The following is a 12,102-nucleotide window of genomic DNA, read 5'->3' as shown; positions in this document are numbered from 1 at the left end:
CGTTACCCTATGATTCAATCGTCGTATAATAACAATCTGTGGCAAAACACAAGTAATGGAGGTTTTCAATTTATTTAAAAAAGTGATTTAAGCATAGCGACAATTTCAACTCCATTAAACAGTTTGAAAAGCACTAGTGGTGTATCATGCATGGGTCTAAGGTTAACATGACCACATTACATTAACGTTTCATCATATTAAGGCATATAATCAGTGTTTTTGGCTCGATTAATCACTCTTATCCTAGTGTGATACATTTGCATTCCCTAGAAATACAGTGACATGTCTTGTTGAAAATGCAATACAGGCAAACAAACAATAATACCTTCAGCAAACACAACTTGATCTCTAAAACAGTGCACTGTACGTACAAGGCTGGGTTATTATTTAATAGTGTTGTCCATTATCTTGATCTAACTGATAACACCTATAAAATGTTATTTGTAGACTTGGCCACTAGGTGTTGATGGTGCGTTTCTAAATTGTCTTGTGTGTTCAGTGATGTGCGGCTGCAGGGTTCTGGAGTATGTGCTCCAGTTTCCTCCGTCATCGCAATGATGAAACAATGAAATGTGAAGCTAGACAAGGCAGGGTTATATATGAACATTTTGAGAAAGCTTTTGAGAACACATTCAATTATTGGTTATTTATCAGTGTTCATACATACTTTCATAAATTCCCTTATTGCTACGGCACATAGATGTAAGACAATCTAAATATATTGAACTAAACAACTGAGTCTGAGAAACTGGAGGGGCACAGCTTCTAAACCTAGCTTCATACTGCATTCATTTTATTCCTTACAAAATTAACATTGAAATGTTCTGAAAACCTGACAAATTCTTCATGGTTTGTCCCATGCTGTGTTGTAGTTAGTTTTGTAGCTATGCAAAAGGAACAAACCAAACTAATTACGGTTACATTTGAAAGTGCTAGAAAACAAACTGAGAAAACGGAGCCTACACTTATGACTTTAAACATAAACAGCTTATATCTGTAAAAACAGATCGTAACCGTTTGCAGTAATTAGTGGACAGTGACGAGGAAGCAGCATTCAACCTGCCATCTCAGTGGGCTCCGTCACCAGTTTAGTGCCATCCCAAACCGTCTTGAACTGTTCGGGGACGGGAAACTCCCTCTGCAACACAACAAAGAACGCACACACACAATAGGGTATTCACTGTGAAACATCTGCCTTCTATACGCAGAATTCAGAAAGACGGAAAAACCTACAAAGGCACAGACACTCACATAGTCATCCTCTCCCTCCGGGACCAGGATGTTCATCTCGGAGCTCTTTGCGCTGACGATGTCACAGCTGAGAGAGTCTTTACTCAGATAGACCTGGCAACCCTCCGTCTTGTTGATAGAGATGGTTGGAACTTTACCCAACACCTAGAGAAAGAACACAACCTGTAACTATTTTTTATTCAGTTTTGTATTTTAGGTAAGGCATATTACAAACAACCAAGAGTAAATGTAAACGCTGCACTAGATACATATGACATTTGAGATTCACCAATTCACTTAATGAAAGTACTGCTCTGACTCGAGAATTTCCGTTTAGGAGTAGGTTGGTAGACAACACCCCATTAAAAGGACAACATCTTTTTTGTTTGGGAGTCATGTAGGTTCTATTAGAGAGGGGACTTTATGACGGGAGGAAAACAGAATTTGTAAAGACAATTTTCCACAGTTATGAGGGTTGCATCGTCTCATGCAGCCGGGAAGGAAATGTGCACGCTACATTGTGAGCAGGAATGTTAAGTTCACTCACTAATGGGCCATGGCTGAGACATTCCCAAACAAGTCTGCTATTGTTCTTATTATTTAGGGGCTAATTGTGAGAACATGTCGAGAACAGAGCCCTCTCAAACTCCACCGAGAGTCCCTGTTCCTACCTTTCCACCATTATACGTGAGTTCAACGTGTGTTGTTTATGAAGAGATGACATTTGTGCACGTGTTTTGCCCACCTGTAGCTGAATGGCCTTAGAGTTAATGACCTCAACGATACCAACCGCATTCTCAAACACGAGGCCAAGCTTCTTACAGTTGTCTAGAGACAGGGAATATGCACAAGCAAACAAGCTGAATAAGGGAAATTCCGAAGTGAATTCTATGATGTATAATATATATATATAAGATATGGTTTAAATAAACTGGCCATCTTATGAAATATTTGCATGTGACTCACCAACAATAATAGAGTTGATTTTCCCCTTTATCTGGACAGTCGAGTTGTTGCATCCGTAGATGTAGACGACCTGCTTCAGCTCCGTCTCCTCAATCACCAGATCGTGTTTCTGCTCAAAGTTCTCCTGCAGCGCACAGTCCAGAGATCATGACCTGATCAGTCGGTGACCTCTGACCTCAGAACGACTGACCTCAGCAGATAGGAAATTGGATAAAACTGAGGCAAAGTCTCTTTGAACCCACTCATCAACAGTTGAATGCAGGGCTTGTGCTGTGAAGATTGTCTAAAAATGTCTACAATTCTAACTATATAAAGGTGAAACAGACTATTACCAAAAAGCAAACAAATCCATCCATTTCTCAAACATCGTTCCCTGTAAGAAATAATGTTAAAGTCGGACAAGAAACATTTATTAAAAACATCAACTGTCACAGTTTTTAGGGTAATTTCACAGGAGCTAGGCTAGCTGATCCCCTCTGCAGCCATGCATTGAGCTAACCCAGTTCGCATGCAGCCATCGCTATCTCTGTACTGGACACAGGGATGAAATTGGTATTGACCGTCTTGTCCGAGCTTGGGTAAGATAAACACAGCAGCCGTTTCTCAATACCAAAGTCCGGACTTGCGGACTTGGTATTTCAGACTTGGCAAGTTCGACTTGGGAGTACAGACTCCCGGGGACGGGAGGACGCAGGACGGTCATTCTGCAAAATGCATTCTGGGATACTTGGCTGTCTGAAGTCCACACAAGTCACCACCGATGCATCCTCGATAAAATGGGGGGACCAAGTCCACATCCGGGCATTTGGACTGGACTTGGCTTGATGTGGACTTTGAATTGGAACAGTATTTGGGCTGCGACAAGTACAGACAAGAACGCAGATTGAGAAAGGGCCAAAGTGAATTTGGATTGAAGATTCAACGTACCACCCTCCATTTCTTTCCCTCCAGCTCCAGTAATGGCGGCCTTTTTTGGGGGGCAGCACTGGGTGCGTCTCTAGTGGCAGTGTTCCTGCTCTTGCCTGGAGAGGCTTGTGGGCCTCCCGGACAACGCAGGGTGGGGTTCTTATGGGTCTTTTGGTCGTCTGGGATGTGCTTCAGACCTAAAGTAGAGAAAGAGGAGAGTTATACACGGACATGGAGTGAATGGGTGCTCTTATTTCATCCTTGAGCTTCAGATCAGGCTGCTGGTATTGGCGTCGGCCACCTCTAGTGATGTCCATGCCCTGGTTGAGCTGGGCGAACAAGGCAGAGTGCTGGGGCGCGGCGCTTGGTGCCTGGCTCTGGGTCTTGTCGTCCGTGAAGACGGGAGGGGGGCCGGGAGGCGGAGGAGGCGGAGGAGGGCAGGCAGCGCTTGGAGCGGGGTCTGAGAGTGACGGGGGAGCTATGGGACCCTGGTGGAGGAGAAGAAGAGTAGGCTGTTGTCAATGTCAGGTTACGCTAAACGATGGCATCTTCAGTCCATATTGCTTTCATCGAGGGAAACGGGATAGGGCCTGGCAGAGGTTCACCTGGTGCCCTGGGACGACTGAATCCAGTGTGGGATGCACATGTACATGTAATACCAAACCTCTCCAGCAGGTGAAGTATTGGACAGAAAATCTTTGGGCAGTCATGTAAGGTTTTTATCATCTCACCTTGGTAAACTTGAGATGGTATGTGACGATTAGATAACTCACTGTTTTGAACTTTTATATTCTTGCTGGTTGTAAATTGCAAAATAAAAGAGATAAGATAACACTACATTGATCCCCTGGGGGAAATTCACGAATAAATAGCCTACATTAACAGGTAATGCATCATGACGGTTAAAGAAACGTCAGGGGCATCTGAATTTAAACCTGGAGACCTCTTGATCTGCAGTGAAATCAACTGAAGGTATAAAACATGCTTTCGTATTCAAAGCTGATCGATTTAAATTAAAACACATTAGCCACCAGACAAATTTGCAAACGCCTTCGATTTCCAAGGGGCGCTACCAACGGGGTGCAGACCAAAATGTCTCTGGACGCATTTACAACCTACCAACAACCAATCAGAGTTCAAGATAGACCTACAACCTATCAGAGCATTGGATAGACCTACAACCAATCAGAGCAATGAAACGTGTAGCATAGCGTTGAGTGAGTTGGTTGAGCTTTCCAGAGAATATATACCGTCCAGTTTGTTTAATACTGTCGCAATACGGATTCAACAGACCGTTCCACATCAGCGGCAGCCATCTTTGTAAGGTGTGTTAACGGCGCTCCTCTGCATCGTCATGGTATCAAACCCGCCCCATATTAGATAAACGGTTGTGATTGGCCCGACCCCGGCAAAGTCAGGTGGAAATCGGTTTGAATGGGAGGGTGGCCAGACGTATTCTGCAGAGCACACGAGCTGCAGATTGGTCTGGTTCGCAGGCTAAAAACACATGCTAACAGGACAACATTTAATATTTAAATATTTCTGTCTCCAGTCCAGCGCGGTGTCTCTGCTTTAACTGATGAACCGTTTCCAGTAAAACTTTAATGTGCCCGATCAACAACTGCAGTGAGGAGAACCAGACACACACACTCTCCTCGCTTTCTTTGTCTGAGGACTGCGAATGCCAGCACAGCTGCTATTAGCTGTCAGACCCACAAAGTAAACCCCCCACACACACACACACACACACACACCTGACCTGTCACATACAGTAATGTGCTTCAAAGTACAGCTGAGACAACTTGACCTTTAACACTGGGCACATGTGTCGCACACTTCACTTCCACTAAACACATCACATTAAAACTGATGGAAGCTAAGAGATATGTGTGTGTGTGTGTGTGTGTGTGTGTGTGTGTGTGTGTGTGTGTGCATCCCTCACCTCACAGCCCAGCATGTGTAGATGTATCTAATGCGATTATGAGTGGTAATATGCATGTTTATATGTATGTACTGTAAGTTAGCATGTGAATTGGTGTGAACATTGAGACTTGGTGTGTGTGTGTGTGTGTGTGTGTGTGTGTGTGTGTGTGTGTGTGTGTGTGTGTGTGTGTGTGTGTGTGTGTGTGTGTGTGGGTGTGCGTGCGTGCGTGCGTGCGTGTGTGTGTATCAAGCTACATCCTGTCGGACTGTGCATGTGTTAGTGTCATTAAACCCCATCTGAACAGCAGCTGAAGCATGGACAAGACCCGCAGTTTAGGTTACCTCGCATTCTGTGTGAGTGTGTATGTGTATGTGTATGTGTATGTGTATGTGTGTGTGTATGTGTGTGTGTGTGTACATGTGTACACAGTGCCTATTGTTGGTTGGGTTTATTCTGTGAAGAAAACCCCAATTCAAGTCAATGCTGGAGACCACCTGTTGACTGCACACACTCCGGTACTTACACACACACACACACACACACACACACACACACACACACACACACACACACACACACACACACACATACTTCAGCACTGTCAGTCGACAGCAGAAGCAACAGCTGACACGCAGCTACCGTGAGCTCTCAAGTTTCCTCACCACACACACACACACACACACACACACACACACACACACACACAACCACAAACAGGTGTGGGAAGATATCATTTGATGATAAATGAGAAACCATAGTGTACAAGTGTGCTACACTTTCCTCTTTCAACTCAAAGTTTATAAAAATAAAAGAAAAAGTTTTCTTAAGTTTTCTCCTCCTTTGCTCAATAACTCGACGGTAGCAGAGCTCTGAGAGAAGTGTGAGGCTGTAAAGCGGTGACGCAGGGTCCCATCCATCTTCCCTGGATGATAGAACACTCTAAAATACACGTACTCTCCCTCGGATGCGATGAGTGAGAGTGCAGCAGCAGAGTTTTATGTCTCTGGTCCGTAAACACGTGTGTGGGTGTGTGTGTGTGTGTGTGTGTGTGTGTGTGTGTGTGTGTGTGTGTGTGTGTGTGTGTGTGTGGGAGTGACTGAGGTCTGGACGGAGCCATGGCTGGGGAGCCGCTCGTCCTCTCATTCATGCTTTCTGCGCGGGTTTATGTAACCAGATGCTTCATCTCATAACTAAAAATGGAAGTGTGCACAAACTAGGACTCAGGAGTAGGGAGCTCGGATGTAAAAATATCGCGGCTTGTGAACGGAAATGAAATGAAAACACGGCGGAGTCAGTAGCTGCCAGAGTGGAAGGTTTTAAGGCGCTTTGGTCCTGACGTGGAACGATAAGAACCGTCGTGTCACTGAGGTGTGCAGAGATGCTTCCGTACTTCAGACAGTTTCATTCCAGTCTTGACGCCCGATGTTGGTCTATTTATTACTCCGGATCATGTTGTGCGGCCTTGCCGGACGGGACTTCTGTTTTCACTATTTCCGAACCAGAATCGCTTTTATTTGGCCAACTACGCTTTTATGTTCAAGGAATTTGCCTTGGAATGAGTTGGTGCATTGTTATACACAATCAGAAAGACAACGAACATTAAACGGTTAACAATCTGAATAGCAGAATGTACAGAATATATACAATTTGAGCTGCAACAGATATGAGAAATGGCTACAGCACTGTAGCTGTGACAGGAATTAAGAGACGATGTGCTGCGTATAAATGTACTGTATATAGTATATAGTTGGTGAATATTAACAAATAAATACAATATGAACTTGTAAAACAAAGGATACATTTATCAGGATCCTGTGCTTGTTTTTTGTTATTCTGTCTCTCTCCAGCTCCCTCTGTCTGTCTCTGGTTCCACATCCCTGCCGCTGCATACTGTACCTGTCCCCAATCAGCAATTTCGCCACCTGTCTTCACCTTCCTCGTCACTCCTTGTATTTAACGTGTTCCCCATTCACTCTGTCTTTGTAAGGTCGCTGTGTGGTATTCCCTGTCCTACACACTCTGTCGTAGCCGCTGTGATGGTATCGCTGCCAACTCCCCTGGACTCTGATTCTCTGCCTGATTTCCGGACGCAGATTCTTTGCCTGTTTCCCTGGACCCAGGTTCCCCGCTGGTTCCCTGCCGTAAAGTTTGCCTTTTGACCTTTCCCCTGGTTTTGACCCCCGCCTGTTCTTCAATAAACCTCTGATCCTTGCACCTACTCCTGAGCCTGCGTCCTGTCCTGCATTTGGGTTCACCAGACTGTATCGTGATTAAACACATTAAAAATGATGAAAGGATAAAATATACTGCTTTTTTTATTCTCACAGTATGGGGTGAATCAGGCCTATAAGTTAGATATATGCATCTTTGAGATCATGTCAAAATAAGCAACAAAAGCATGCACACTATACATTTCCACCACTTCTTCAACACCCGTCTGGTCCTGTGTGAATCTTCGTTGTCTCAGGTGACCGGGCAAAGATCTAATTAAAACAGTCCGCCTGTATCTCAGTGATATTTTTTTCGGGCACTCACGGTCTTGCTCCACACCAGTCCGGTGGGGTAGTGGAGTTTGATGAAGGCCTGCAGCTCGGTCCAGATGGACAGGTAGGAGCGCACCCACTCCACGTGCCGTCTGTCGCTAGGGAGAAGGGGGAGGTTTAGTATCGTCGAAAAGGGGTGGAAGACGTGGACCGGTGTGGAGGGGAGTCAGAGCAGGTGAAGGAGGGAAGGAGTGACGACAAGCTGCTCTTGCTCTCACGTATTTAGTGCTAGAGGAGCTCTATACACTATGGGAGTATTTCTATCAACTTTACTTTAGATCTTTGTATTGTTTCAAACTGTCTGAAGATGCCTGATAATAGCAGTTCTCCACACATTCTATGAGCTGCTTCATTTCTATTGTGTTAACATTGGTAAAAACGTATTAAGATATTTACGTCTCCTTGTAGTCCTTCAGCACTCTGTTGGTGTAGAAGGTGGCGGCATCATTCATCTCCTTCACGTAGGGACCGGGCTTTTGGCTCTGATGGAGAAGAGAGAAGGGAGGACATCAGTTAGATACGTGGACAAATGTGGTTATCTGCTTCACCGAAAAAACCTTTTTCCATGTATAGAATTTTGAAAATGATCTTTATTTGACAGGATGTTATGTAAAACATGCTTTGAGTCCTTAGGAGACAAAGTGTCCGGCCGTTGGGAGGTTTTACAAAGACCAGAAACTGTCCCAGCGCTTGTTATTTGAGAATTCCGCCTTTGATCCTAATGATATTCCCCTGAAATCCAGGACAAGAAATAACAGCGTAGCAGACAGCAAGGGAGACAGATTATGAGCTCAAATGAATTATATGTGATACGCTGGAGGGAGAGAAAACTGAAGTCTTTGTCGTATTTTTATGGTAAATAATTTATCTTTCTCTCCAATTCTGTCAATTATAATCATTTTACTTACTTTGTTCCCTCACTTTATTCTCATATTTGTTTTAGTTAGTTAATGGGTCAACTAGGTTTTATTGGCATGTAAAAGAGGATTTTAGATGGATATGAACGTTCTTGTGGCAAAGCATTTTCTCAATCACTTGCTATATTGACGAGGTGCGAATGCAGAGGGAGAGAATTTTATTTGAAAACTACAATTTCATAATTCAACATAAATTACCTTTTAATTGTATGAATTGAATCAGATAGCATGTTTTGGTGGCTACTCTTGAATTGCTGAATTATAATGAAAACATAAAGAATCCTCCGAAGGGGTACACAAACAACCAAAAAAAAGAAAAGAATAGGCTTGAGTGTTGCGAGTGTGTGTGTGTCTGTGTGTGTGTGTGTGTCATCCCTCACCACGGCGACCCAGCCCAGCGCCGGGATGCTCTCACTGACGGCCGACAGGTGGTTGAAGAGGGCGCTGCCACGGTTCCGCTCGCGGTAGCTCTGGATCTCCTGGATGTGGTCTGAGATGGGCTTCAGCAGGTCGGGCAGCTCCATCTGAGGAGGAGAGGGGGAGGGAGGGAGGAAAGGGTGACCAGGTGTGTAAAAAGGACAAAATGACGTATACAGGTAGGAAGGGACGGGAAGGGAGAGTGTTGAAAAACTGTGTTGGCCAGAGCCTAATGAGGCATAAAACCAGAAAGGGAGCAGGTGAAATACGGCTTTTCTGACGTTCACACGCCATGTCTCTTAAAAACTCTGAGCGGCCAGAAGCCCAAACTCTGTTTTCCCCGTCCGCACACAGCCTGCCACCAGTACCAGTTAGCTGTTCTCGAACTCATTTTATTAGCGTGAGCCTTTTTTCCATTGGATCGTCCAGATCTTAGCTATAGCTGTTCTTCCATTCCCATCACTCTTTCCCTCACCCTCCCTCCCTCCCCTCAATTCTATGAACATTCCTCTGTCCTTTGGGAGATCCCTCTGGCCTTGTAAGGCATACTGCTTCTCCAGTGTTTAGTTTACCTACCAAGCACCCCCCCCCCCAATCACACACAGACCCACACGCACACGCACACGCACACACACGCACACACACACACAAACACACACACACACACACACAAAACCAAGAACATGACGTTTCCTTGGAAAATCGCCTACTCCGGATTTCCTATTTTGATCAACAGCTAAGTGGCTACCATGTGAAACTGCGATGAGACTGAACTTTATTGTTGACATGTGATGGAGAACTCGTGGTAAGATGCATCTGAACTGAAACACATATTGTACTTTGACACTTTCCAACTAGGATTTTCTATTAATATAGAGCAAAATGTTAGAATATGTTGGCTAATATTTATCAGTAAACCTTACAAAGTGAAACTCAAGTGTAGATTTTCAAATGTGCTTGACTGTGTGTGTGTATGTGTGTGTGTGTGTGTGTGTGTGTGTGTGTGTGTGTGTGTGTGTGTGCGTGCGTGCGTGCGTGCGTGTGTGTGTGTGTGTGTGTGTGTGTGTGCGTGTGCGTGTCGGTGTGTGAGGAACTAATGAACTGTATGCCATGTTGACCACCCATCCATCCATCCATTTTAATGTGGGTCGCGGAGGCAACAGGCTTAACAGGCTGGCACCCAGGGGGCATCCTTAACAGTTGCCCGAACCACCTCAACTGGCTCCTCTCCATGCGGAGGAGCAGAGGGTTGAAACAAAGATCGACTGGTAAATTGAGAGCTTTGCCTCTTGGCTCAGCTTTCTCTTCACCACGATGGTCCGGTCCAGTGCCTGCATGACTGCAGATGCTGCACCCATCTGTCTGTCAATCTCACGCTCCCTCTTACCCTCACTCGTGAATAAGACACCAAGATACCTGAACTCCTCCACTTGGGTGCTCACCCCTGCTAGAGCCCCGAACACCCTCCTGGAACGGATTTGATACGGATCCCATACTCCTGTAGTACCTCCCAGAGAACCCCTCGAGGAACACGGTCAAAGACTTTTTCCCCAAGTCTACAAAACGCATGTACACTGGTCTGGCCAATTCTAGTGGTGTATCGGAATGTAGTTGATCCGTGATCCGTATGGATCCCCCCCACGGTTCGGCTCGCATGTGAAGCACGGATCAATTGCAAAATGTAACCATCACAGTGAAACTGCCGCTGTTACTTTTTTAAGTAATAATTCCATAAATCTCGATGCAGAGTTGCAGTGTAAAGAAGGTAAACAAGACAGATGTCTGCTGTGTTTTACTCTGAGGCACATTGACTGGTTTAAGATACCTTGCCCTATGTTGCTGCTACTTTACGACATGTCGGGAATGAGCTGCTGTATGTCGCGGCTATGCGTCTGCTCGTCCGCCATATTGGAGCGGTCAAGATCCGCTAGTAAACAAAATCCGATGTGTAATGAGAGATGCAGACTTCTCTACAAAATCGACTGTAACCTGCTTAATTCTGAACCAGTTTTCATGAAATTTTGTTTGTTATCAACATGAGAAATTGAACATGATACCGGTTTCTTATTGGAATTAAATTCAGTTACTGGGGGCGGATCTAATCATATTTTGTCATTCACTATCACATGTTTGTTGGAAGGAAGAAGGTATCATGTGTGCTTCATATTGCACTTTAATTTAACAATTGAGTATTTAAGTAAGATTTTATTGAAACATTGGACATCTTGTATGTTGTTTTCATTTAAGACCATGGGCACAAGCTCCTTGCTTTAAGTATTTTACAGAATAAATGGAAAGCAAAGTTGTACTTCTTCTTTTTTCTTTTTTTTTTGCTGATCCAAAAAATGTCAGGAGAAAAGAGTTGGTCTGTTGTTCCACAGCCAGGACGAAATCCACATTGTTTCTCCTGTATCCAAGGTTCGACTACCCTCCTTTCAAACACCCTGGCATAGGATTTCCCAGGGAGGCTGAGCAATGTGATCCTTAGATAGTTGGAACACACCTTCCAGTCCCCCTTTTTAAAAATGGGCACCACCACCACTGTCTGCCACACCCATGGCACTGTTCCCAACATCCACGCCACATTGAAAAGGCGTGTCTGCCGTGACTGACCCCCCAACATCCAGGGCCTTAAGTATTTCTGGGCGGATCTCGTCCACTCCAGGCTCTTTGCCACTGCGTAGCTTCCTGATTACCTCAGTGACGTCCGCCAGGGAGATGAGTTCTGATCCCCCAGACCACTCCAGCCCTCCCTTCTCCACGGAGGGCGAATCAGTCGGGTTTAGGAGTTCATCAAAGTGTTCTTTCCATCTACCACATCTTCAGTCAAGGTCAGCACTTCCCCACCCTTGCTGATTACAGCTTGGGCCGCCGGATGGTTTGCCAGAACCTCATTGAGGCCAGCCGAAAGTCCTACTCCATGGTCTCGCTGAACTCCTCCCCCACCCGAGCTTTCACTTCCACAACCACTGTAGCTGCAGTTCTTCGGGCCTTCTGGTACCTGGCTGCAAAATCGGGAGTCCCCCATGCAAACCAAGCCTGGAAGGACTCCTTTTCAAGCTTGACCACCTCCCTCACCGCTGGTGTCCACCAGCGGGCCCTTGGGTTTCCGCCATAAAAGGCACCGACCACCTTCTGACCACAGCCACACAGGGACAACAGGGTCCATTCGGACCAGCCTCCTTCGGGATGTGGCAGA

General features: G+C 45.3%; 1 protein-coding gene across 1 annotated transcript in view; it reads right to left on the bottom strand.

The window, feature by feature from the left end:
• Positions 1-56: 56 nt before the first annotated feature.
• Positions 57-12,102, bottom strand: part of cap2 (cyclase associated actin cytoskeleton regulatory protein 2) — a 22,906-nt gene continuing 10,860 nt past the window's right edge. The window contains exons 5-13 of the mRNA XM_080007809.1: positions 8,867-9,010; positions 7,966-8,051; positions 7,562-7,667; positions 3,404-3,590; positions 3,124-3,299; positions 2,197-2,320; positions 1,976-2,058; positions 1,252-1,395; positions 57-1,138 (exon numbers count right to left, since the gene is read on the bottom strand). Of these exons, the coding sequence (XP_079863935.1) occupies positions 1,055-1,138; positions 1,252-1,395; positions 1,976-2,058; positions 2,197-2,320; positions 3,124-3,299; positions 3,404-3,590; positions 7,562-7,667; positions 7,966-8,051; positions 8,867-9,010 (1,134 nt within the window). The 3' untranslated portion in view covers positions 57-1,054. The remainder of the gene's footprint in view (positions 1,139-1,251; positions 1,396-1,975; positions 2,059-2,196; positions 2,321-3,123; positions 3,300-3,403; positions 3,591-7,561; positions 7,668-7,965; positions 8,052-8,866; positions 9,011-12,102) is intronic.

This window comes from Zeus faber (assembly GCF_960531495.2).
Source record: "Zeus faber genome assembly, chromosome: 1".
NCBI classification, from domain to species: domain Eukaryota; kingdom Metazoa; phylum Chordata; class Actinopteri; order Zeiformes; family Zeidae; genus Zeus; species Zeus faber.
Note: the sequence above shows the minus strand (reverse complement) of the source record. Positions and strands in the feature narration are given on the sequence as shown.